This window comes from Meles meles, chromosome X, assembly GCF_922984935.1.
Source record: "Meles meles chromosome X, mMelMel3.1 paternal haplotype, whole genome shotgun sequence".
In the NCBI taxonomy this organism is placed as follows: domain Eukaryota; kingdom Metazoa; phylum Chordata; class Mammalia; order Carnivora; family Mustelidae; genus Meles; species Meles meles.
The window spans coordinates 41,312,315-41,339,688 of NC_060087.1; the positions used below are offsets into that span (position 1 = coordinate 41,312,315).

General features: G+C 47.6%; 1 protein-coding gene and 1 pseudogene across 2 annotated transcripts in view; one reads left to right on the forward strand and one right to left on the reverse strand.

Annotated features, from left to right (window-relative positions):
* The first annotated feature begins 781 nt into the window (after positions 1 to 781).
* The window catches only part of CHST7 (carbohydrate sulfotransferase 7), a 30,009-nt gene continuing 3,416 nt past the window's right edge, over positions 782 to 27,374 (forward strand). The window contains exons 1-2 of one of the 2 annotated variants that reach the window (XM_045994576.1): positions 782 to 2,504; positions 13,264 to 13,579. In XM_045994576.1, the coding sequence (XP_045850532.1) occupies positions 1,005 to 2,468 (1,464 nt within the window). In that variant the 5' untranslated portion in view covers positions 782 to 1,004 and the 3' untranslated portion in view covers positions 2,469 to 2,504; positions 13,264 to 13,579. Of the gene's footprint in view, positions 2,505 to 13,263; positions 13,580 to 27,374 lie in introns of those variants that run through there. The other variant, XM_045994575.1, reaches the window with a different exon arrangement.
* Positions 26,565 to 26,736, reverse strand: LOC123934456 (annotated as a pseudogene).

A 27,374-nucleotide genomic window follows, 5' to 3' on the forward strand; every position in this document is an offset into this window, starting at 1 on the left:
CTCTAGTTCTATAAATGTCTCTCTGCTCACGCGTCAGAACAGGCTAGGTTATGCGGTGGTGACAAATGACACCCCCCCTCCAAATCTCACAACGACAAGAGGTACGGAGGTGCTAAAAATTATCTGCATTTTACAAACGAGTGAAGGGATCTTCACGGTGTCTAGAAAAGTGCATAGCCCTCGGCGGGCAAAACCCCTGAAGAACACAACACGTAAAAGTTCGCAAAAGCTGCGTCTTAACGACTAATGGCCCTGCGTGAACACGTTAGCTCTTCCCATCCCTGCGGTCCACCGCGCAGTGTGCGATTGCGTTATCTTTGTCTTAGCGGAGGAGTTCTCCCATCCAGAGCTCAGTAACACCCACCCCGGGACTGACGGGGGCGCTGGATGTGGATAGAGGCCAGGAGCCCCACTCTCAATAGTATGGAGGCGAGTCGGCCAACGACAGAGATGACCGGGCAGGGGACAGAAAAACCGGAGAGGCGGTGGAGTCCTCCGGGTGGGGTCCGTGTCCAGTCGCTGGGTACATTCCGTCCACACGAGCCCCTCCCTTGCCTGAAGTCAATTCGGTAAGACTTGACTTCACGATGGAGGGGTTGGGGAAAGGTGGGGTCTGGCTCCGTGTGCCCTCGCCATCGTCCCCACCCCGCGGGAACCCCGCCCAGATCTGGCAGAGCCCTGGGCGATCCCTGGCGGGTGAAGAGGCGGGGAGAAGCTGCGAGGTTGAAGGCGGGGCGGGCGGCGGCCGGACCAGCCAATAGGCGGCTTTCCAGCGGCTGAGCGGAGAGAGGGCAGGGGCGCCGCCACCGGCACCACCGCCTCCTAAGTTCCCCCTTGTGGATGCGCGGCCCGGGTGGGTTGGTCGCTCTGGTCCGCGCCCCCCATCCCCCCGCCAGCGCAGAGGGGCCCGAAGAGGTCGGAGGAGCGGGCAAGGGACGGGATTTCCGAGGAAGGGGAGAGGACGGGCGCCCCACCCGCTCGGAGGGTGGGGGGCTCGGTGAACGATGAAGGGCCGGCGGCGGCGCCGCCGGGAGTACTGCAAGTTCGCGCTGCTGTTGGTGCTGTACACGCTGGTGCTGCTGCTCATCCCCTCCGTGCTGGACGGCGGCCGCGACGGCGACAAGGGCGCTGGGCACTGCCCGGGCGTGCAGCGCAGCCTGGGAGTCTGGAGCTTGGAGGCGGCGGCGGCGGGCGAGCGCGAGCAGGGCGGGGAGGCGCGGCCGGCTGAGGAGGGCGGCGACACGGGCCAGTCCCCCGGGGTCCCGGGCAACCTCAGCGGCGCCGTCGGGGAGGCGGTGTCTCGCGAGAAGCAGCACATCTACGTGCATGCCACCTGGCGCACCGGCTCATCGTTCCTGGGCGAGCTCTTTAACCAGCACCCGGACGTTTTCTACTTGTATGAGCCCATGTGGCATCTGTGGCAGGCGTTGTATCCGGGCGACGCCGAAAGCCTGCAGGGCGCGCTGCGCGACATGCTGCGTTCGCTCTTCCGCTGCGACTTCTCGGTGCTGCGGCTGTACGCGCCACCGGGGGACCCGGCCGCGCGCGCCCCGGGCTCGGCCAATCTCACCACGGCCGCCCTCTTTCGCTGGCGGACCAACAAGGTCATCTGCTCGCCGCCTCTGTGCCCCGGCGCCCCCCGTGCCCGCGCTGAGGTCGGCCTCGTCGAGGATGCCGCCTGCGAGCGCAGCTGCCCGCCCGTGGCTCTGCGCGCCCTGGAGGCCGAGTGCCGCAAGTACCCGGTGGTGGTCATCAAGGACGTGCGCCTCCTCGACCTGGGCGTGCTGGTGCCTCTGCTGCGCGACCCCGGCCTCAATCTGAAGGTGGTGCAACTTTTCCGCGACCCGCGGGCCGTGCACAACTCGCGCCTCAAGTCCAGGCAGGGGCTGCTGCGCGAGAGCATCCAGGTGCTGCGCACCCGCCAGCGGGGCGACCGCTTCCACCGCGTACTACTAGCTCACGGCGTGGGCGCTCGGCCCGGGGGCCAGTCCCGCGCCCTGCCCGCCGCACCGCGCGCGGACTTCTTCCTGACCGGCGCGCTCGAGGTGATCTGCGAGGCCTGGCTGCGCGACCTGCTGTTCGCGCGCGGCGCACCCGCCTGGCTGCGGCGCCGCTACCTGAGGCTGCGCTACGAGGACCTGGTGCGGCAGCCACGCACCCAGCTGCGCCGCCTGCTGCGCTTCTCGGGGCTGCGCGCGCTCGCCGCCCTCGACGCCTTTGCGCTCAACATGACCCGAGGCGCGGCCTACGGCGCCGACCGACCTTTCCACCTGTCGGCTAGGGACGCCCGCGAGGCGGTGCACGCCTGGCGCGAGCGCCTGAGCCGAGAGCAGGTGCGCCAGGTGGAGGCGGCCTGCGCTCCAGCCATGCGCCTGCTGGCCTACCCTCGCAGTGGAGAGGAGGGCGACCTGGAGCCGCCCGTGGACGAGGAGAGGCCCCCTGACACCGAGGCCGACGGCGCCACGTAGGCTGCTCCCTCACACGCGCCCGCGGGACGGATCCGGGTAAGGTGGCCCTGGGCGGGTCGGGGGCAGGGAAGGGTCTCTGGGGGAGCTCAGATGAGCCTGCAGGGGAAAGGGGCGGGGGCGGGGCGGGGGGGGGTGAATTCTGTCGTTCCTGAATAAATCTGAGCGGGTGGGAAAACACGGCTGGTAGAATTTGGAAGAGACTCTTCGGGGTCTTGAGCTTAGCCACCTGCCCCCTCAGAGGAGGGCCCTGAGACGATAGGGGTTAAGTTTGGCTGAGGCAGAACCCAGGTCTCCGCACTCCCCGGCCCTCGCTATGAAGTAGGAGTTAAGGTTGGTCACCTGTTGAGGTTGGAACGAGGAGAGGGCGAGGGAAGAGGGGTGGAGGAGGGGAGAGGCCTGGGGAGAGTAAAGAAGGTTTGCAACTGTCATAATGGGACTTGAGACTGGAAATTGACATGAAAAGTATCTGATTTCGGGGACCGTTTGAGGTTGATTGATTTTATCTTGACACCAATATGTTCCTTCGGGGAAACATTGCAGCAGTGTTTGCAGGCACGGACTAAACCCAAAGTGGGGTTTGGTGCAAAGTTATCGACTGTAATCCTCCCTACCCCAAATTTCTTTCATACTTACTCTCTACCTCTGTCTCGGTAAAGCACAGCTCCGGGCCTTGCCTTCTAAGTTAGCAAGTGTTAGGTGTAGACAAGGCCTTACTCGCAACAGTTTTTGCACACGTGTGTGTCTCATGCTGTGGTATAGCCGCCTAGAATGGACTTTGCTTTCCCCTGGCTGGTGGAGCATCTCCCTGCCCATCCTCTCCACGGCTGGCGTCGGCAGGATATTTGACCATACCCCATTCACATCAGGTCACCAAAGCTGCCTAGTCAGCTTCCTCTAGTGCCGGCAAGACCTGAGGGCTGGGCTTTCTGCACCCAGCCCTGTCCCTCTGAGAGAGGGAATCTTAGAGTGCCGGTAGCAGCTTTGGCTGTAGAAACACACTCCCCCCTCCCCCCCGCGTCCCAATTTTTTGTTTTCTTTCTATAAAGATGCTAAGATGAGGCGTAAATGACCTCGGCATGTGTTCAGTGTCTGGGTCCGTGTCGGGCCTGTACACTGTTGGGCCGAGGAAAGAGTTTTGTTCTGTACCATGCTGACCTTAGGAGTCTAGTTAGTGGGATGGGAACTCGTTTCCCCAAACTCTGTGTGACTTGGAAGGGGGCAGGCCTCTGCCCTGTGCAGTCCAGAGGAGGAGGAAAAAAAGCCGGGCTGGGTGGGCGGAAGTGACTTAAGTTTCCATTCATTATTTTATAGTGTAATTCAGTATTCCCCTGAGATGAAGCTCTGAGGAGGAAGTTGAAGATGTTAATGAGGATGGATTTGGTGGTTGTTCCATAGACCAGGGTTGCCTGTGCTTACGGAAACTGACTGACTTTTCTCCCAGTAATCAAGGGGTTTTCTCCGTCAGTTTCTGTAATTGCTAGGAAGTCTGTGTTCTTTCCTGATTTCCAGAGCAAAGGAAGGTAAGGCACAGGGTGACTTGTCACATCTTAACAAAAACATCCTTTCATCTGCTAATCCTGTTTTTGCAGATGTAAGTAACATAATGGCCCCTCCCCTTCCCTCCCAGGCCTAGGGAAAGCCTCTCCAGAACTAATTCTGCAGCATTTTATGGCTTTAAGAACTGACGGTTGATCATTGTTTTCATTTTTTACTAGCATCAACTGAGCTCAGACTAAGAAAGAGAATAGAGAGGAGGGTAGAGGGTACAATCTGCATCCTTCCTCCAGGAAGTTAGAATCTGGGTGGGGGACGTTGGTGCTGCCCTCCGTCCCGAAGGCCAGGGAGGCTTCCTTTGTAGGGCTGCAGGGACATCTGGGAGCAAGCTCTAGGCTCCTCCATACTTTGGTGATTGAGCCCTTCTTCCCACACTTCTGCTGGAATTACTGGTCTCTTACCATGTCGCCACCAACCAGTGGATTCGTTATAATGTGTGTATTCCTGGTTCTTAGAAAGATAACCTTCCTGATCCACTGAGGAGTTGCCAGAAAATCTGCCCCACTCTCCTCTGGGGAAGGGGATGAAGCCCCCCCCCCCACAACCATGCGGTGCAGCAAGCTAGGCTTTGTACAGGTGTCATTATTTTGACTGATTTATCAGTTTTACAGATGAGGAATCTGGGACTCAGAGCTCTAAGTCAGGTAACTGGCCCAAAGTCACACCTGGCCTGGCGAGCGTGAGGGGAAACGGCATGGGAGTTAGAGCTCCAAGCTCAGCATCACTCCTTACCTGGCCCCCTTAGAGTCCCCTGGCAGCACCTTTGGCACCTGGGCCAGGCTAAGAGGCTAGGCTGCGGTGGGAAACACACAGCTTTTTTTTTTTTTTTTAATTTTTTATTTATTTTTTCAGCGTAAGAGTATTCATGTTTTTTGCACCACACCCAGTGCTTCATGCAATACGTGCCCTCCCTATTACCCACCACCTGGTTCCCCCAACCTTCCACCCCCCGCCCCTTCAAAACCCTCGGGTTGTTTTTCAGAGTCCATAGTCTCTTATGGTTCGCCTCCCCTTCCAATTTCCCTCAACTCCCTTCTCCTCTCCATCTCCCAATGTCCTCCATGTCATTTGTTATGCTCCACAAATAAGTGAAACCATATGATACTTGACTCTCTCTACTTGACTTATTTCACTCAGCATAATCACTTCCAGTCCCGTCCATGTTGCTACAAAAGTTGGGTATTCATCCTTTTTTTATATATATAAACATATAAGGTATTTTTATCCCCAGGGGTACAGGTCTGTGAATCGCCATGTTTACACACTTCACAGCACTCACCATAGCACATACCCTCCCCAATGTCCATAACCCCCTCCCCCTCTCCCAACCCCACCTCCCCCCAGCAACCCCCAGTTTGTTTTGTGAGATTAAGAGTCATTTATGGTTTGTCTCCCTCCCAATCCCATCTTGTTTCATTTATTCTTCTCCTATCCCCCTAACCCCCCATGTTGCATCTCCACGTCCTCATATCAGGGAGATCATATGATAGTTGTCTTTCTCTGATTGATTTATTTCACTAAGCATGATACGCTCTAGTTCCATCCACGTCGTCGCAAATGGCAAGATTTCATTTCTTTTGATGGCTGCATAGTATTCCATTGTGTATATATACCACATCTTCTTTATCCAGTCATCTGTTGATGGACATCTAGGTCCTTTCCATAGTTTGGCTATTGTAGACATTGCTGCTATAAACATTCCGGTGCACGTGCCCCTTCAGATCATTACGTTTGTATCTTTAGAGTAAATACCCAGTAGTGCAATTGCTGGGTCATAGGGTAGTTCTATTTCAACATTTTGAGGAACCTCCATGCTGTTTTCCAGAGTGGTTGCACCAACTTGCATTCCCACCAACAGTGTAGGAGGGTTCCCCTTTCTCCGCATCCTCGCCAGCATCTGTCATTTCCTGACTTGTTAATTTTAGCCATTCTGACTGGTGTGAGGTGATATCTCATTGTGGTTTTGATTTGTATTTCCCTGATGCCGAGTGACGTGGAGCACTTTTTCATGTGTCTGTTGGCCATCTGGATGTCTTCTTTGCAGAAATGTCTGTTCATGTCCTCTGCCCGTTTCTTGATTGGATTCTTTGTTCTTTGGGTGTTGAGTTTGCTAAGTTCCTTATAGATTTTGGATACTAGCCCTTTATCTGATATGTCGTTTGCAAATATCTTCTCCCATTCTGTCAGTTGTCTTTTGGTTTTGTTAACTGTTTCCTTTGCTGTGCAAAAGTTTTGATCTTGATGAAATCCCAACAGTTCATTTTTGCCCTTGCTTCCCTTGCCTTTGCCGATGTTCCTAGGAAGATGTTGCTGCGGCTGAGGTCGAAGAGGTTGCTGCCTGTGTTCTCCTCAAGGATTTTGATGGATTCCTTTCTCACATTGTGGTCCTTCATCCATTTTGAGTCTATTTTCGAACACACAGCTTTAAAAAAAAAAAAAGATTTTATTTATTTATTTGACAGAGAGACAGCTAGAGAGAGAGAGCACAAGCAGGGAGAGTGGGAGAGGGAGAAACAGGCTTTCCGAGGAGCAGGGAGCCCGACGTGGGGCTCGATCCCAGGACCCTGGGATCACGACCTGAGACGAAAGCAGCCATTTAAGGACTAAGCCACCCAGGCGCCCCACACTTAGCTTTATTATGAATAAGTTCAAGCTGCTGAACGACTCCTATAAAATAGCCCTGAGCTGCCGACAGCACCTGCACAGGAAAGCCGGCGACTCTACAGCTGCCCTCCCCCTGGCTGGCCTCCCGCGGGGCATCATCCACACCCGTGTAACTGAGCCAACCGGGAGCTGGACCCTTGGTGAATCACAGATTCACCAGGTGGAGTTGTTGCACAAAGGAAACTTCGCATCAAATAAGATCACGGGAAATAACCTGCAAAGCCGTGACTCCCCGAGCAAGGGTGAACGGTGAATGGGTTCCTTTTATTTAGGGTTAGGATGGACATTGGGATCATCTGTAGAGGCAGGCATGAGGCCGTGCATGCGCTTTAATGCAAACTGCCAATACATCGTCTGCTTTGTAAAGGAGGCTTGCGGTCCTTCTTGGGCGGAGATTTTAGGGTCACAATGAGGTAAAGGTAGCTGTTGGTCATTCTAGAGGTCACTCCGTTTTCCATCGCCACATCGGTGAGTGGGGCTCGGGGGTTATGCTCAAAGCAGTCTGGGCTGGCAGGAGGTCACGTCCGGGTGGTCGCTATAGTTCGAGAGCGTTTTTTGGTTTCCATTTGCCTTAAGAGAGAAGCTGGGAAGAAGAGCTTAAGGAAAGACCTGGGACAAAGGGTCAGTGAGTACAAGCAGGTGGCAGTAAAGGTCAGGCCTGGGGGTCTAGGTGGTGACAGCCCCTAGCCCAGCAGTGAAGGGGGCTACCAGTGAATTAACCTGAGCAACTTCTGGACGGTCCGTACCTGATGGCCAGGATCTGGCAGGGAGGCAGGGCACCATTTCTCAGGGCTGGGTGGGGACCGCAGCACCCGAAACCAAGGACTTGGGCCCTTTCCTGGCTTTTCCACCTTCTTGCCTTTCACTCACCAGCGTCTTCTCGGGCCGTCACAAGATGGTGGCCTCGGCAGCAAGCGTCACTTCCGCACACAACTATGCAGGGTTGTTAACACGAAGGAAGGAAGGAAGCTGGTTACTGAGTGAGGAAGGGGTGGAGGAGTTTTCCCTCGTGTGTCTTTCCTTCAATCTGGTGATAAAACCTTCCCAAAACACCCACCCCGCGTCCCAGCGGAGGTCCTTTTATGATATCGCACTGGCTAGCACTTGTTCACCTGCCCGGGCATTGGGATGCTCTAAAAGCTCCCGCGCTGGTCGTGCCAGGACAGCTAAAGTCAAGAACCGTGGGCTGGACCCGTCCTGGCCCATCGCCCCGGGCCGAGCTGTTTCCCCTGGAACAATATCCAGATGGGGGGCTGGGGGGCCGCGGATGAGCAGCGGAGTGTCTACCAGAGCAATTTATGTAAAGGAACTCGTGTGCTGTGAGGCTCCAGGCAGCTGGAGGGTGTAAATCTGAAAAGAGAAAAACTGTCTTCAGTTATTCACGGCTCCATTTATCACCCTGTCACATGCCTTCAAATGCTTTGTTGTTCTGGCTTCTTACTAGTAATCCATCATTGTGCCTACTATCCGCTACTGTTCCAAACAGACAGATGTGCTGTCCTGTCCTTTTCAGCATGTCTCCCTTTGACCTCTGCCTTGGGGAGGCCCCAAGATTTCATTCCGGTAGGCATTTAAGACACCTTGGTCTTTGTTCTAGACAAGATAGATGGATGTTTTGAACACATTCAGGAAAGGAGATTAAGTGCACTGTAGACTAGTAACCCAATGATCAGAAAGCTTGCTTTCTAAGGAAACCATCCAAACAGAAAAAGGACCAGCTACCACCATATCCCCACCAAAGCATTTCCAGAGTCATTTCATCTTCATCAGTATACTATGCCCCAAAGGGCTTAGGCATAAATATCACTCAAAGGAGAACCTCTTGCCTAAACACAGAACAGGCATTCATCAAATATTGTGCGACATAGAATTTCTCATTCAATAAAATCCATTTAAACTCGCAGTCAGGGGTGCCTTAACTCAGTCAGTTAAGCGACTGCCTTCAGCCCATGATCTCAGGGTCCTGGAATTGAGTCGCACGTTGGGCTCCCTGCTCAGTGCGGAGTCTGCTTCTCCCTCTCCCTCTGCTCCTCCTCCTGCTCACGTGCTCTCGCGCATGTGCACTCTCCCTCTCTCAAATAAATCTTTAAAAAACCAAACTCACTCCTGATCTAAGTCAAGGCAGGAGCTGTATTCAAGTCAGAGGGCTGGAAATTAGGATGGGGTGTGTGTTTGGGCAGGGTACACATGGATGGATATCTGGGTAGCTGACCTGCACAGTAAGATGGAACAGTCTTTCTTAAAACACACCCACATCCAAATCCTTACTTTCTCCTTGCGGGGTTAGTGCTGCCTTTGATTGAGACATAATTGGAGCCCCCTACGGGGCTGCCTTCCCAGGCAGGACCCCCTCAGTTACTGGTGGATTTGGTGTTTGGGGAAAAATCTAGACTCCCCCAGTCTGGTGCAGGAGGCAAGGGAGGAGGCTGGTCCTACCAAAGTGAGGTGTGGCCACAAGGTAGTTCCAGAGTCATTCTTTAGTGCGTATGAAATCGGCTTTTATGTTAAGGTATGGGAACACAGGCTTGAGGGCCTGGCTCTCCTGGTTACTTCTCATTGACCTGGGGTGAGCCCCTAAACCTTTTTGGCTTTAGCGTTCTTGCCGGTAAGAATAGAGGTTAAGAGGATCTCCAGGGTTCCTCAGAGCTAAGGGGAGGTGACGTACGTTTATTGCACGCCTGTCTTGGGCACGGTGTTACTCGCTTCATGTGTGTTGTTAGTCCTCGGGGCTGCTTTACGAGGTGCGTGGCATCCCCATCTGTGGACGGCGAAACAAGCCCAGAGAGGCTGGGTAACTGACAAGGATAACACAGTGGATTGAAATCAGGTGCTCTCTATGTTGAGACTAACACCCCCAAGCGTTTTTCGAAATCCTATAAGCACGTGGTGAAAAGGAGTTCAACAGTGCTATCATAGAAGGATATAAAATACCACCCATGAGTCTTACTTTCTAGAAGCAACCACATGTATTTCCTAGAAGAAATACATTTCTTGTGGTATTTGTCTAGAAAACGTTTTCTGCAAGTTCAAACTTATTTTGCCCTTTTGGGGATAGTTAAGTCTTTTCAATTTTAACTCCTTAAATGTTTTCCATTGAGATAGAACTGACTTAGAATGTCATATTAGTTTCAGGTACACGGTGTGGTGATTCTGTATTTGTGTATATTGTGAAAGGATCACAGCCTAGTTAACCATGTTCTTCCTTGGGATGAGAACTTTTAAGATCTGTTCTCTTATCAACCTTGAAATATGCCTTCTAGTGTTATTAACTACAGTCGCTGTGCTGTACACGACATCTCCATGAATCATTCATTTTCGACCTGGAAGTGTGTGCCTTTCAATCCCCTTCACCCCTTTCGCCTACCGCCTGCCGTCTGGCTCCGGCAACTACCAGCCTGTTCTCTCTCTGAGTTTGTTTTCAGATTCCACATATAAGGAAGGTCCTAAGGTATTTGTCTTTCTCTGACTTATTTCGTAAACATACTATCCTCAAGATCCATCCAGACTCTCACAAGTGACAAGTTTCCTTCTGGTTTATGGCTGACTGATATGCCACTGTATAGGGACAAGACACGTTGTCTTTGTGCATTCACACGTTGATGGGTGCTTAGGTGGCTGCTCGGGCTGGGCTCCTGTGAATGACGATGCAGTGAACATGGGGGAGCAGATAGCTTTCTGAGTTAGTGTTTATCTTTCCTTTGCATAAGTACCCGGCAGTGGAATTCCCGGATCGCAGGGCAGCTCTAATTTTCTTTTTTTTTTTGAAGAATCGCCACACCTTTTTCCATTAAGTGGCCACACCAATGTCCATTTCCACCATTTGTGGGCAACTAGTTAGCGGGGCTTGACCGAAACGGGTTTCTGCTCAAGTTCAGAAACCTGACAGCAACGATGAGATTTTCCAAAACGTGACTTTGAAGAAGACAGTGAAGAGAATTCACAAATTCCAGATTCTCAATTACTATTTGGTTTTAAAAAATATTTTATTTATTTATTTGCCTGAGAGAGAGAGAGAGAGAGAGAGAGAGCGTGCGCGCGCCATGTGCACAAGCAGGGGGAGCAGCCAAAGGAGTGGGAGAAGCAGGCTCCCTGCCCCAACCAACACAGGGCTCGATCCCAGGACCCTGGGATCATGACCTGAGCCGAAGGCAGATGCTTAGCCGACTGAGCCACCCAGGCGTTCCTAAATCTCTATTTTGGACAGGTACCTGAAGTCGATCAGGCGCTGGAGAAAACACATCTGGGGAACTTGTTTGCTGCTTTCCGCCCACCCTCCCAGCTCCTGGCCACCAGCCGAGGGCCTGAGCAGCACCCGTGTTTTAAGAGTCTGTGGGTGGACTGCATTTAATAACTAATAAGGGCATGTTTTTCTTTCTGTAAACTATGTAGTTGGATTTTTAGGAACTTTTTCCAGTATCTCTGTGCCTGTTAAAGAGGCGAGGGGAGGTTGATTTTCATTCTAAAACTTTAATTTTCCCAAAAAATGTGGACTTTTTCTAGACTAAAATTGTATATGCTCTTTGGTAATTTGAAAGCCTGAGAATACTGGCTGCTGTTTGTTGCCATCGTCTTCTCACAAAATTGTTTTCCATTTTTCTATGGAATGTTCCAGCAGCTAGCAGCGTCTAAAGTGCTGCTGAGTTCATGCATTTATCCTTTAGAGGATCCGTAATGTTTTTGGAAAGATGTATGGGCTTGAGCAAGGAGCTTAATGCCAGATCACTGTAATAAATCTGTACCTATTCATATTAAACATAATGATGAATTATTTAGCTTTTGCTTAGGGGCTTTTCTGATGGTCTTCTATGAATCATCTTTTCTAAGGCATCGTTCCCTGGCCTTTTTTGTACCAGTGTTGCAGAAAATCATGGACTTGATTCCTCTGTTTCCACTAAATCCAGCTGCGACAAAATCTTATTTGTGAGGTATGATCTAAAGGTTACAGGACTTGATTCTTCTGTTTCCACTAAATCCAGCTGCGACAAAATCTTATTTGTGAGGTATGATCTAAAGGTTACAGAAATAGAGGTGCCTGGGTGGCTTGATTTGGGCTCAGGTCATGATCTCTGGGTCATGAGATTGAGCCCCACATTGGGCTCCGTGCTCAGCGAGGACTCTGCCTGAGATTCTCTCCCTCTTCCTTCTACCGTTCCCCGCCCCCCCCCCAAACATAAATTAAATAAAATGTACTTAGGTTTTTTTTTAAATAGAGGTTACAGAAATAAAATAACGAAGCCTAGTTAAACATCATAGGAGTGTATTATAACATATTCAGCTAGTTCCTAGTCCCAACAGTTCATTGCTACATTTTCTGTAGTGTCGTGTGCACACATGTAAGTATATCTCTAAGAAAAACATCTACAGTAGGGTGACCTTATTGTAGCAAAGGGTGTACACGGTTTGCATTTGGAGAGGTAAAGTTCTTCACCAGTGTTCACTCCCACCAGCTGTTTCTGGGAGTGTCTGTGTCCCAGATTTTCACCAACATGGATTTTGCCGAATGTTTTCATTCTGGCCAGTGTGGTGGGTGGAAAAAACGCTTCCTGCCTGAACCCTGGCTCTCTCTGACCCCACAGTGCATCTCAGATGGTGAAGGAGTGCCGCACCTTGGGTTGTGGTGACCAGGATGCCCAGACGAAGTCTCCTTCTTAGCCCTCCTGCAGCCCCCATATATTTGGCAGGCGGCATTCCTGGGATCCTTTGGAAGGACCGGAAATGCTTTGAAATAAAACTGATCACCTTTTGGGGTGCCTGGATGGCTCAGTGGGTTAAGCCTCTGCCTTCGGCTCAGGTCCTGATCTCAGGGTCCTGGGATTGAGCCCCCCCATTGGGCTCTCTGCTCAGTGGGGAGCCTGCCCCCCCCTTTCTGCCTACCTGTGATCTCTGTCTGTCAAATAAATAAACAAAAAATCTTAAAAAACCTGATCACCTTTTTTAAAAAACTATATGCAATACTTGACAGAGTGGCAGAGGGAGAGGGAGAAGCCGGCTCCCCCTCACCCCCTGCCCAGCAGGGAACCGGATGCTGAGGGGCTTGATCCCAGGACCCTGGGGTCATGACCTGAGCTGAAGGCAGCGCTTAAATTAACCCACTGAGCCACCCAGACACCCCGGATTTGGCTGATTTTTAAATAAGGTTTAACCCTTGCTATGTTTTCTCTGTGCTCCTGAGAGCCCTGTTTGTAGTCTGGGTTATGGGGGGGAGGGCAGAAGTGCCCATTTGCAGTTGTCCAGACAGGATTCAGAGGGTTTTCAAAGAGGTTTTTTCAGTCTGGGCAGAGATTCTCTTCCCATGAATACAAATGTAATATAAATAGTCTGAGCAATGCTTTTAAAAAACATTTATAAGCAGCTGGCTTAAAATTCCTCAGTCTGCTTTTTCTCAGGCTGCCCTCCGCGTGAACAGCCCAGAGAAGAATAGAAAGTAAAAAAGCAAGCTGGTCTCATTTTCCTGGCCCCACTGTTCCAGCTGAACAAGGTGACTTAGAAATGAACCTCTCTCTGTGAGGTCTCCTGGCTCCTCAGCCTCTTAGTGGAGCTGAAGGAATTTTCTGTTGAAAGAAGCATTTCGGCCTAGGTGCGGTATAGAATAAGAACTGTAAGGACTAAGAACTAGCCCTGGCCCAAGTTCAAGAACACGGGGAAGTGGAGAACCATTTGGGAGCTGAACAGGAAACAGTTTCAATTGGAGAAAAGTCGCAGAGCTCAGTGATGTCCCCGTGAGAACTGGAACCCTTCAGCTTTGCTCCGCGCCCCCCTCCCCAGCCTACAGGCACCTTGCCAGCAACCGGGTGTGACCTCTGCAGCTGGCCTCATTCACATTAAAGACCCGTCGGATGCCGGATGCCGAGGAGAGAGGAGAGCATTGGCTGACAGTGGCTATTTCTCAGGGGGTTAAGAGGCGATAAGCACAACCACCATGTTTGCCTTCAAGGATGAATGACCGTGTTCAGAGGGAACAGACTCCCCTCCCCTGAAATCAACGTGAGAGGCAAGGAGCTTTGCCACAGAACGACATTCTGGAAACAGCCACTGAGGCAGACGGGGTTGAGGGGGGCGGTTTTTGTGTGGAATGGAAGCACTTTCTGTTAAGCCCTTAAAGCAGGTGTAAAAAGGAACCCCAGAAGGCACAGGGCAGTTCCTGGGCCCTGCCAGCAAGAGGCCTCAAATCTGGTCTGACACGCCAGTGTCTCAAGGGCCAGCTTGGAGAGATGAACATTGTGTGATGGGTGTCCTTGGGTCATGGTAACCAGCAGGCGGGAAGCAGAGAAACCAGCCTGAACCGAAAGTCGAAAATAGAACCGGACTGTCACTTGGGAGGTATGGGGAGCTGGTAGGGGTTTGAGACCACGAGTTCTTGTAAAGATGACAAACTGAGGGACGTTAGGAGCAGCCCCCAGCATGAACTTAGGGGGGCTAACCGAAGCAGCTCTTCTAGAGCATAGAGACCAGGGGAGCAGTAAGGAAAAAGACCCCAGAGCTTTTGAGGTCACTCCCCCGCCCCATGACTGAGACCAGGCTTTACAAGAAAGGACTCGTCAGTGCTTCAGAGAAATTATGGGAACAGTAAGCCAAAAAGACTAGAACCAAGATAATTTTTTAAAAATAGGACTTCCAGGACTCTAAACTCTGGAAAAGAGACGGCTGCTGGAGGGGAGGGGGATGGGGGGGTGGGGGTAACAGGGGGATGGGCATTAAGGAGCACACAGGTTTGGGTGAGCACCGGGTGTGATTCACAACTGATAATTTATTGAGCACTATACCCGAAAACTAATGATGTACTATCAGTTGGCTGATTGAATTTAAATTTTAAAAAAAGCAAACAAAAATAGGACTTCCTTTCACACAGCCTAGAGCTGGCATCTGTTGAATATACGGACTGTAGGAGCAATAAAGTAGATGCTGTTTCTTGCTCTAGAAAAGGGTATCACCAACACTGAGGTAATAAAGGAAAATAATGCATTTTTCAGGTTCTGCAAACAGTTGTTGCCCTCCTGTGCGCTCTGCCCCCTCCCCCCACTTTCCCCAGCTAGGGATGGCAAAGGGGACTGTTTTGCAAAGAGGACATGGTTGGCTGAAAATAAACCCACACAACACACCCTGCCAAGGAACAACAGAATTCCCAGCATTACTGAGCGCCTTTTAAATTCATTTTATTTTTTATTTCTCAACAAAGGGAAAGTGAAATAGTTCTGAGCTCAGGAAAAATTCGCGTCCTGCTCCTAAATACAGCAGTCTCTGGCAGTCTCTAGCAGTCCTGCGGGCCTGGGGGAGGGCTGGTTTACCTGCTCCCACATCCTGTGCCAACATGAACCTGCTCTCTGCTGTTAAGCCCTTTGTTTTTATTAATTTTTTAATTTTTTTAAAAGATTGTATTTACTGGGCACCTGGGTGGCTCAGTGGGTTAAACCTCTGCCTTCAGCTCAGGTCATGATCCCAGGGTGCTGGGATCGAGTCCCGCATCGGGCTCTCTGCTTGGCAGGGAGCCTGCTTCCCCCTCTCTCTCTGCCTGCGTCTCTGTCTACTTGTGATGGCTCTCTTTCTCTGTCAATTAAATAAATAAAATCTTAAAAAAAAGATTGTATTTATTTATTTGACAGAGAGATCACAAGTAGGCAGAGAGGCAGGCAGAGAGAGAGAGGGAAGCAGGCTCCCTGCTGAGCAGCAAGCCCGGTGCGGGACTCAATCCCATGTCCCCGAGATCATGACCTGAGCCGAAGGCAGAGGCTTAACCCACTGAGCCACTCAGGCATCCCAAGCCCTTTGCTTTTAAAGATCTATTTATTTGGGAGAGAGAGAATGAGCAAATGAACGAGGGGCTGGGGGAGTGGCAGGCAGAGGGGGAGAGAGGGAATCTGGAGCAGACTTCCCAGCTGAATGTGGAGGCCGACCCCAGTGACAACCCCACCTTCATCCACTCCATTAACCAACAGCCCCGTGGGGTCCAGAGGGCCGCCTGAATGGACGCCAGCTCCCGTTACTTCCTAGCCCTTCAGCCCCCACTAACCCGGCTGCCCCCCACTTGGTAGATGACAAACACGTGCAGGTGGGCGATCGAATGTTTATTCTAAGCTACTGACTCAGTTCCTTTATTTGAGTGGGGAACGACTTTACTCACAAAAGCAATTATGTATGCCAATTAAAATTATACCTCTGAGCAGCTCAATGAAGGAAAAAAACAAAAGCCGACTAAGCAGACTCAGCTGTTTCCAGGCTTCATAAATACTGGTTTGGAGCGCATTCATTTTGTTCTCCAGTGAGCTCAGAAACTTGGGATGTTTTTCTCTGGGTGTGTGTGTTGGGGGGGAGCATGATCAAACTAGAAGCATGTTATTATTTTATCCTGTCACTGGTGAGGAAATGGAATGGCCATTTAGTTCTGCCCTGGCTGACTCTGGGACTTGACCAGTGAATGCCTCGCATGGCTTGAGGTTTTCCTTAGAATTCTGGAGCGGAGAAGGGAGTCTTTTCTGCTTACTGAGCAGCAAGGTGCTGGGGGGCAGCTCATCTCCAGAAGCTTCCTCCAGAAGCAAGGTGGCTTCTCCCTTAGTTTCTCCCTCTGCTCCCCAGGCAAGAAAGTTTTGTCTGTCTGTCTGGGTTTTTGTTTTGTTTTGTTTGACTCCATTTTCACCTGAAGTGAGAGTTGTTTAGTATTAAGTACAACTTAGTGCAAATGTACTGGCAACAGCCCCCTCTCCCTGCCACTTAATTTTTCACACTGAAAGTCTGGAAATACTTTATACCATTCAGGCTATTTAAGTACATTTCTAGGCAATTTGGGGGGTGCGGTTGCCTGAGCAAACTAAATGTTTCCTATTACATTTCGCCTGAGAGTCACAGTGAGGGAATGCTTGCACTTTGACATTTCTGGGTTTGCAAGTATTTTCACGTTATCCCCAAGCAACTCCCTTAAAAAAAAAAAAAAAAAAACCGCAAAAAAACAAAACACCCCCAACAACTTAATGGCCCTATTGTCGTAAACATTGTCAGTCATTTCCGTTTTCCTTAGCCCCGCATATCACCGATTTGAGGTGAAAACAGGAAGGTTAAGAAAGCTTGGTCTTCGGGGCGACAGAGGATCTTGGGCAGTAACCTCATCCCGAGAGGCCGGGGCCGGGGTGGGATGTTGGGAGAAGTCCCCGCGAGGACCCGTGGCCCCCAAGAAGGAGACTAACGCCCGTTCGCGACCCATTTGTCCTGGAGTGGGTCCAGGAGGAAGGCTGTCACAATGGGCTGGCAAGTCATTCGCCTGTGATAAGGGCCCGGCTGAATGCCCGGAAATCTGAGCCCAGGCACCAGGGCCCGGCACCAACTCGGAGCATCTGTGAAGCAGCTTGTGGTCGTCCCCCCAGGGTGCCTCACCTGGCACAAGTGTGTGGGCGGGGACGGGGGGGGGGGGGCTGGGGGGGTACCTCCGGAGGCGACGACGCCCAGAAACGCTTGGAAGAAGGGCGGCTGAAAATCTACAAGTGCAGTTGGAGGAGGGAAAGCTCGCAGATGTCCTGGGGGGGGGGGGCAGGGGGGCGCGGGTACCTGCTTCCCCGTGGGGTGAGGAGGGCCGCCCAGAGCGGCGGGGCTGCACGATCCTCTGTTGACTCTTCCCAAACTTGAACGCCAGCAGGAAGTCCGTTCTTCCTCCCTCCCCCTTCCCGGCCTCAGAGGTCGACAAAACTGTGATTAAAATGCTAAGAGCGTCTTCCGTCTTCCTGAGTTGCTCCTCCGCAGCGCCGGGAGCCGCAGCGCCGGGAGCCGAGCCAACTGCCAGCCGGACGCGGTGGAGCTCCGCTGCTCCCCTCGATTGCCGCCGGGCTCGTGGGGCAGCCCGCCGCAAGCAGGGCCCGGCTGGTCGTTTATAAGACCTGGGCAACTGCAGCAAAGGAGGTCAAATACACCCAGGTCTTTGGAGTATGACTTTGAATCTTTAAGCACATGATCTTTCTTTCTTTTCTTTTCTTTCTTTCTTTAAGTGCAAGCGAATTTGTGAATTGAGTGGTACGGAAAGATTTCACACCTCAGTGCAACGTATTTTGAGAACAACCGTTTTCCAGTGCTTCACACAACGGTGATATACTGGAATCTCTAGAATTCTGTAAATAAATTGCACTAAGACAGTTTTACTATCTGTTTTCTGTTATCATACAGGATAGGTCTTTTCAAATATTTTTATTTACTTAGCACAAGCAGGGGGAGGGACAAGGGAGAGGGTGAAGCAGGCTCCCCACTGAGCAGAGAGCCCAATGGGGGGCTTGATCCCAGGACCCTGAGAACATGACCTGAGCTGAAGGCAGCCACTTAACCCAGAGCCACCCAGGCGCTCTTGAGATTCTTAGAGTCTCAGTAGTATGAAGGGTAAGCCTCCTTCCGTGTCTTGGCTGTTAATAATGCTGCCGTGAACATGGAGATGCATATGTCTTTCTGAGTTAGTATTTTCATTTTCTCTGGCTAAATACCCAGAAATGGAACTGCTGGATCATAGGGTAGTTCTTTTAGCTTTCTGAGGAACCTCCGTACTGTTTTCTGCAGTGGCTGCACCTGCTTGCATTCCCACCCACAGTGCACAAGGCTTCCCCTTTCTCTACATCCTCGCCAATACTTACTACTTCTTGTCTTTTGGATACAAGCCAATCGGACGGGTGTGTGGTAGTATCTTCATTGTGGCTTTGTTGCATTTTCCTGGTGGTTGGTGATGTCGAACATCTTTTTTTTAAAAAAAGATTTATTTGTTTATTAGAGGGAGAGAAAGAGAGAGAGAGAGTTTGCAGGGGAGGAGCAGACAGGGAGGGAAAGCCTTAATCCGACTCTGCACTGAGGCAGAACCAGACTCGGGGCTTGATTTCAGGACCTGAGAAACCATGACCTGGTCTGAAACCGAGAGTCGCATGCTTAACGGACTGCACCACCCAAGCATCCCTCGAGCATCTTTTCACGTGTCTGTTGGCCATCTTTATGTCTTCTTGGACAAATATCATTTTTCACAAGACTAGAACAAATAGTCCTAACATCTGTACAGAACTTGAAGGCACCCTGCCGGAACAGTAAGAGCAATTTTGAAGAAGAGTGTACTGCAAAGGGGTAGTCATCAAAGCGGTGTAGCTCTGGCACAGAAGCAGACACACAGATCCACAGAACAGGACAGAGAGCCCACGAGAGGTCTTGAAATACTTTCATCTTCAGAATATCCAGAAGGGTCTAAACTCATTTCAGGTGCTGGAGGCAGCAGTAAACATTTTTTTTTTTAAAGATTTATTTATTTATTTATTTGACAGAGAGAGAGATCACAAGTAGGGAGAGAGGCAGGCAGAGAGAGAGGAGGAAGCAGGCTCCCTGCCAAGCAGAGAGCCCGATGCGGGGCTCGATCCCAGGACCCTGGGATCATGACCTGAGCGAAAGGCAGAGGCTTTAACCCACTGAGCCACCCAGGCGCCCCAGCAGTAAACATTTTTATTTTCTCCAGATTCTAGGTAAATGGGAATCCTTTGAGCTAAGAATTTTAGTAGCTTCAAACTGAATTCTTCATTGTCAAACATCCAACAGCTGAAAAAAAGGGGTGGGAGGAAATGCTAGGTACTTGGTCACTGTAGCTTGCTGATAAACCGAGGGTTTGGTTTTTAAATTGGCACATAAAGTTGAATACTTTGTAGCTTCAAATGAATAGGGCCCCAAAGTATTATGAAGAATGAGATCTGGAGTGAATTAAAACCTTAGTCTTTTATCTAGACACCGGGGCTTAAGAATTTGGGAGAAAAGCACATTAAGAATTCATGGATATGTTTATGTTTTAAACACAACCCAATGGGCGCCTGGGTGGTTCAGGCGGTTAAGCGTCCAACCCTTGATTTCCGGCTCAGGTCCTGAGATTGAGCCCTGCCTCAGGCTTCGAGCTCAGCTGGGAGTCTTTTTAAATTCTCTCTCTCTCTCCCTCTCCCACCCCCCACTTTGTGCACGTACTCTCTCTCTCTCTTTCAAAAACAAGCAAAACATTGGGGCACCTGGGTGGCTCAGTGGGTTAAAGCCTCTGCCTTCAGCTCAGGTCATGATCCCGGGGTCCTGGGACCGAACCCCATATCGGGCTCCCTGCGTAGCGGGGAGCCTGCTTTCCTTCCTCTCTCTCTGCCTGCCTCTCTGCCTACTTGTGATCTCCGTCTGTCAAATAAATAAATAAAATCTTAAAAAAAAAAAGCAAAACAAAACAACAACAAAAAAGACCCACAACCCAAAATAATGGGAAAATGTTAGGAAATTAACTGAGAGGATTTTTTTTTAGGTTTTGCTTGAGGGCCGTAGGCTCCATGGAGGTAGTCGTCAGAACTGGAAGGTGTCTGAGCATCCCTGCCCGGGTTCAGTGACTTTCAGGAACTGTAGGAGGATAGGAACCCATTTGCAGCACAAAGAAGGAAGGGGCCTCGTCAGATTGCTGTGGGCACAAAGTGTACTGCCAGCTCAGACTGGCCGGACTCCGGCACAGTTCTTCACGGACCCCAGAGGGGCAATCACAGAGCTCTCAGAGCGCTTCTCCTCCCACACTCTCTGGCCAGTGATTTGATACATTTGATCGTAGCCAAAAGGTCGAGAAGCGATGGCCAGTGATTTGATAAAAAAAAAAGAATCTGAACATGAATGGGAAGCAGCTTTCAGGGAGATAAAATGAATTTTTAAAAAAATATTTTTAGTTAAAGGACTTAAAGAGTGCTTTGGGGTCTAGGGTTTGGGCCAGTAGCACCTCCATAAATGGGACATTGGTCGGGACATGGGCTCTGAACAGGCAGCATTTCACACTTGGCGAGTCATTGACGGAAAATTGACCTGAGTTACTGCCACGTTGTTGCTGGGTCTTTAAAACAACCCAAACAGAGAACTGAACACATTGCACAAAGAAACAGGGGCAGAGGAACTCTTTTTTTAAATTAATAATTACAGACCCCTAGGAAGCTGCAAAAACAGTACAGGGAGGTCTGCTGTATCCTTCACCCAGCTTTACCCAGAGTTCACATCTTTTGCGTAGGTCACTATAAGTACCAGGAAGTTGACCTTGGTCCGATCTACAGACCTCAGTTTTAGACAGTTTTTATATGCACTCATTTTGTGTGTGTGTGTGTGTGCACACACAGACCTGTGTAATCTGGTCACGTATAGATATGTGTGAACACTACCGCAGTCAACATACAGAAGTGTTCCATCAGCATAAAGAAAATCTTCTGGGCCACCCCTTTATAATCATAGACCCCCCCCCCCCAATCCCATCTTTCCCTGGCAAACATTAATCTCTTCACCATCTCTATAATTGTGTTACTTCAAGATTGTTAGATAAGTGGAACCATGCACTATGTGACCTTTTCAGATCATCTGTTCTCAGCAGAATTCTCTGGAGAGTCACCAGTTGTCCCATGTATCAGTAGTTCATTCCTTTTCATTGCTGAATAGTACTCCGTGGTGTGGATGTACCACAGTTTGTGTAACCATTGACCCACTGAAGGACATTTGCATTGCTTCCAGTTTTTAACTATTACAAATAAAGCTGCTATGAATATTGGTGTGTAGATTTTTGTGCGGACATAACATTTCCTCTCCCTGGATGAATGCCCGGAGTACAATTGCTAGATCATATGGTAAACACATGTTTAGTTTTTACAATGAACTACCCAACTGTTTTTGAGAGTGGCTGTACCATTTGACATTCCCACCAGCAGCGTATGAGAGATCAGATTTCTGTGCAGCCTCACCAGCATTTGGTGTTGTTGCTGTGTTGTATTTTAGCCGTTCTATTAGGTGTATAGCGATATGTCCTTGTAGTTTCCATTTGCATTTTCCCAACACCTAGTGATACTGAACATCTTTTGGTGTGCCTATTTGCCATCCCTGTCTCCTTTTGGTGAAATGTTGGTTCAGGTGTTTTGCCTGTTTCCTAATTGGATTGTTTGTTTTTTACTCTTGAATTTTGAGAGTTATTTATATATTCTAGATAAAAGCCCTTTGGTAGATATGTGGTTGCAAATATTTTCTCCCAGCCTGTGTCTTATCATGTGTTTTCATCTTCTTAACAAGATCTTTTGCAAATCAAAAGTTCGTAAATTTTGATGAGGTCCAACTTTGCATTTTTTTCTTTTGTGGATTGTGCATTTTCTGCTGTGTCTAAGAACTCTTTGCCTAGCCCCAGGGTCCCGAGGATTATCTCCTATGTTTTCTGATAAATATTTTGTATTTTTTATCCTTCCTTATAAATTTTAGGATAAATTTACCTCTATCTACATTTAATTCTATGATTCATTTTGGGTTAGTTTTTGTTTAAAGTGTGAGGTTTAGGTAAAGGGTTAGTTTTTTGCTTGTGGATGTCTAACTGCTCCTGCACCATTTACTGAAAAGACTATCATTCCTCCAGTCGATTGCTTTTTCCTTTTTTTTGGTCAAAAATCAGTTAGCCATAAACATATGTAGGTCTATTTCTGGGCTTTTACTACTCCATTGACCTATGAGTCTGTCCTTCTACCAATACCACACTGTTCTGATTAATACAGTTATATGTATCTTAACACTGAATAGAATGATTATTCCAACTTTATTCTTTTCCAGAAAGGCTTTAGCTATTCTAGTTTCTTTGCCTTACCACATAAATTTTAGAATAAGCTTGTCTAGGGGCGCCTGGGTGGCTCAGTGGGTTAAGCCTCTGCCTTCGGCTCAGGTCATGATCTCGGGGTCCTGGGATCGAGCCCCGCACTGGGCTCTCTGCTCCGTGGAGAGCCTGCTTCCTCCTCTTTCTCTGCCTGCCTCTCTGCCTACTTGTGATCTCTGTCAAATAAGTAAATAAAATCTTTAAAGAAAAAAAGAATAAGATAGTCTATATCTACACAAAGCATTGATGGAATTTGACAGGAATTTTCTAAAAATCTCTCTACAGATCAATTTGGGGGGAAATTGACATCTTTTCCTGTTGAGTCCTCTGATAACATGAACATGGTCATGTGTCTCTACTGATTCAGATCTTGTCTGATTTCTTTTACTGGTGTTTTGTAGTTTTTAGCATACAAGTCCTTTACTTGTTTTGTTAGATTTATATCTAAGTTTTTCATTTGTTTTGAGTGATTGTATGTGGTGTGAGTTTTAAAATCTGGTTTTAAAATGTTCATTTCTGGTATATATAAATCAAATATTTAATATTGATCTTGCATCCTGCAGACTTGTTGAATTCACTTGTTGGGTGTGTGTGTGTGTGTGTGTGTGTGTGTGTGTGTGTGTGTGTATGTGTGTGTTCCCTGGGGTTTTCTATGTATATAATCCTATCACCTGCAAATAGGGACAGTTTTGTTTCTTCCTATCTAGTCACTATGGCTTTTATTTCCTTTTCTTGCCTTATTTCATTGGCTAGGACTTCTAGTATTCTGTTGAATAAGAGTGGCAAGTGCGGAGGTCTTTGCCTTGTTCCTGATCTTAGGGGGGAAGGCATTAAGTCTTTCACCATAAAGAATGAGGTTAGATGTGGTTTTATGTAGAATTTTTTTAAAAAATCAAGTTAAGGCAGTTTCCTTCTATTCCTGGTTTGCTGAAGGCAGTTTCCTTCTATTCCTTCTATTTCCTGAACATCATGAAGAGAAGTTAAATGCCTTTAATGGATAGTAGTGCCTTTTCTGCATCAATTAATGTGATTGTCTGATTTTTCTTTCTTAGTTTGTTAACATGGTGGATTACATGATTGATTATTGAAACTGAACCAGCATCCTGGAATAAACCCCACTCTGTCATGATATATAAATTTTTTCACATATTCTTGGATTTGATTTACTAATACTTAGTTGAGGATTTTACATCTAAGTTCATGAGAGATACTGTTTCCTTTTTTGGGTATTTGTCTAGTTTTGGTATCAGGTAATACGGGCCTCATAGTTTTGTGGAAGAGGTTGTGTGGAATTAGTGTTAATTCTACTTTAAATATTTGGTAGGATTCTCCATTGAAAGTATATAGGCCTGGAGAGTTCTTCTTTGGGAGTGTTTTAATGATTCAATTTTTAAGGTCTGTATAACTTCAAATTATCTACTTCATATTAGATGAATTTTGGTAGTTTGTGCTTTCTGAGGAATTGGTCCGTTTCATCTTAGTTGTCAAATTTATGTATGTAAAATTTTTCTTAATGTTTTTTATCCTTTTAATGTCTGTGAGTTCTACAGTGGGATCCCCTATTTCATTGATGATATTAGTAATCTGTGTCTTGTCTTTTTTTGTTTTTAAACTTGGTAGAGATTTATCCAATTCTTAATCTTTTCAAAGAATCAGTTTTTTGTTTCAGTGATTTTTCTCTATTGTTTTTCTGTTTTCAGTTTTACTGACTTCTGCTCTTGTTTCCCTCTGCTTGATTTGTGTTTATTTTTATCTTCCCCTAGTTTCTGGAGGTGGGTGTTTAGGTTATTGATTTGAGACCTTACATCATTTGTAGTGTAAACATCTAATACTATAAATTTCCCTCTCAGCACTGCTTTGGCTGTGTCTCACAAATTTTGATATATTGCATATTCATTTTAATTCAATGTATTGTTTAATATTCCATGGATTATTTAGAATTCTTTTTTTTTAAAGATTTTATTTATTTATTTGACAGAGAGAGATCACAAGTAGAGAGGCAGGCAGAGAGAGAGAGAGGGAAGCAGGCTCCCCGCTGAGCAGAGAGCCCGATGTGGGACTCGATCCCAAGACCCCGAGATCATGACCTGAGCCGAAGGCAGCGGCTTAACCCACTGAGCCACCCAGGCGCCCCCTTACTTAGAATTCTATGTGTTCTTTAATTTCCAAGGATCTAGAGAATTTCCTCTTTTTAGATATAGATTCTTAGTTTGATTCCATCATTAGAAAACATATTCTCTCTGTTATTTCAGTTCTTTAAAATCTGTTGAGATTTCATGAAATTTTGTTTCATGAAAAACAGGATATGGTCAATGTTGTGGATGTTCCATGCATGCTTTAAAAAATGTGTTTCAGGGGCACCTGGGTGGCTCAGTCATTAAGTGTCAGCCTTCAGCTCAGGTCATGATCCCAAGGTCCTGGGATTGAGCCCCATGATGGGCTCCCTGATCAGTGGAGAGCCTGCTTCTCCCTCTCCCTCTGCTGCTCCCCCTGCTTATATGCTCATTGCATGCTCTCTCTCTCTTGCTGTCTCTCTGTGTCAAATCAATCAATCAATCAATCAATCAATCTTTAAAAAAAATCTGTCTTCAGCTCAGGTCATGATCTCAGGGTTTTGAGACTGAGCTCCATGTCAGGCTCATGCTCAGTGGGTGGCCGGCTTCTCCCTCTGCCCCTCCCACCACTCTGCTTTCTCTGTGTCTTTCAGATAAATAAAATCTTTTTTTTTTAAAGAACGTGTTTCTATTGTTATTAGGTGGAGTGTTGTATAAATGTCAATGAGTCTTGTTTGGTTGATAGCATTATTTAGTTCCTTATATCATTGTTGATTTTCTGTCTAGTCATTCTGTCAATTGTTGAGAGAGCGGTATTGAAGTTTCCAAGTATAAATGTGGGCAGGTCTGCTTCTCCTTTCTTTTCTTCAGGTTTGCTTCAGGAAACTGGAAGTTCTGTTGTTTGCTGCATATGTAGACCTTTTGGATTGCTATGGCTTGTTGGTGGGTTGAACCTTTCACTATTATGTACTGTCTTTTGTTGTTACTGGTAATTTTCTTTGCTCCAAAGTCTATTTTATCTGATATTAATATAACAACACTTCTTTATTATTATTATTGTTTTTTTTTTTTTTTTAGAGAAAGAGAGCATGAGGGGTGGGAAGGGGCAGAGTGAGAGGGAGCTCAAGAATCTTAGGTAGGTTTCATGCCCAGCATGGAGCCTGATGCAGGGCTTGATCTCATGACCCTGAGATCATGACCTGAGCCAAAATCAGGAGTTGGATACTCAACTGACTGAGCCCCCCAGGCACCCCTTTTTATATGATGTTTTTTATTGCAATATAATTCACATACATAGAGTTCACCCTTTAAAGTGTTTGATTCAGTGGCTTTTAGTACATTCAGAAAGTTGTACATTGATCACCACTAATTCCTGTTTTTCTGATTAATATTTTATTTTTAAGGGAAACTATACATACATATGTATGTATATACATATGTAAATATGTAAATAAATAAATATGTAAATAAATGTATATGTAAATATACATATGTATATGTAAATAAATGTAAATGTATATGTATAATGTATAATGTATGTGTATGTATATGTATAATGTAAATGTATATGTAAATATACATATGTATATGTAAATAAATGTAAATATGTAAATAAATAAATAAAATCTTTAAAATATATATATATTTTTAAGGGAAACTATACATACATATGTATAGTTTCCCTTAAAATATATATATATTTTAAAGATTTTATTTATTTATTTGACAGATAGAGATCACAAGTAGGGAGAGAGGCAGGCAGAGAGAGAGAGAGAGGAGGAAGCAGGCTCCCTGCCAAGCAGAGAGCCCGATGCAGGGCTCGATCCCAGGACCCTGGGATCATGACCTGAGCGAAAGGCAGAGGCTTTAACCCACTGAACCACCCAGGCGCCCCAAAATATATATTTTTTTACATATATATTGTTTAAATATATTATATATGTAGTTTATATATATATAATATATATAATGTTCAGCTAGCTAACATATAGAACATCATTAGTTTTTTATGTAGTGTTCCATTCATTAGTTTCGTGTAACACCCAGTGTTCATCATAACACGGTGCCCTCCTTCTGATTATTATTTTAAAATTGGAAAAACCAAAATGCAATTTTCATTCCATAAATATACTTTGGTCCTTATGAAGTTTTGTTGTAGAAAGTGAAGCCTTTGATTTTAGAATGATGATAGCAATTTATCAACCAAGTAATCAGTTTTCACATAGTTTCAATAATTGTAGCAATTCCTTTGAACTGCCTGTAGAAATTCTGAAATTGTCATTTCAAAGGACTTGTTCTTTATTTACTTGGCCTGAATGATCTGCCACCGTTAGCATCACTGCAGCATAAGGACACTTAGTGATCTGCAACTGTCTGAACTTACAGCCATACCCAGTTTCAACTGCAGACCTGTAAGCTGGTTGGCGACCTCAGACTTAGCATATGTCCACAGCTCATTAGATCCATTCATGGCAAGTGTCCAGGGCTCACACCACCTACTCCTCTTTCAATTCATGTTTCTATGGTGTATCCTTTTTTTTTAAAGGTTTTATTTATTTATTTGACAGACAGAGATCACAAGTAGGCAGAGCAGCAGTTAGAGAGAGAGAGGGGGGGGGAAGCGGGCTCCCCGCTGAGCAGAGAGCCAGATGTGGGGCTCGATCCCAGGACACTGGGACCATGACCTGAGCCGAAGGCAGAGGTTCAACCTACTGAGCCACCCAGGTGCCCCTCTATGGTGTATCCTTTTCATCCTTTTACTTTCAACCCACCTATATCGTATTTGTTTTTTTTTTTAAGATTTTATTTATTTGACAGAGAGAGATCACAAGTAGGCAGAGAGACAGGCAGAGAGAGAGAGAGAGAGAGAGAGAGAGAGAGAAGCAGGCTCCCTGCTGAGCAGAGAGCCCGATGTGGGATTTGATCCCAGGACCCTGAGATCATGACCTGAGCCGAAGGCAGCGGCTTAACCCACTGAGCCACCCAGGCGCCCCCTATATCGTATTTGAAATGAATTTCTTATAGACA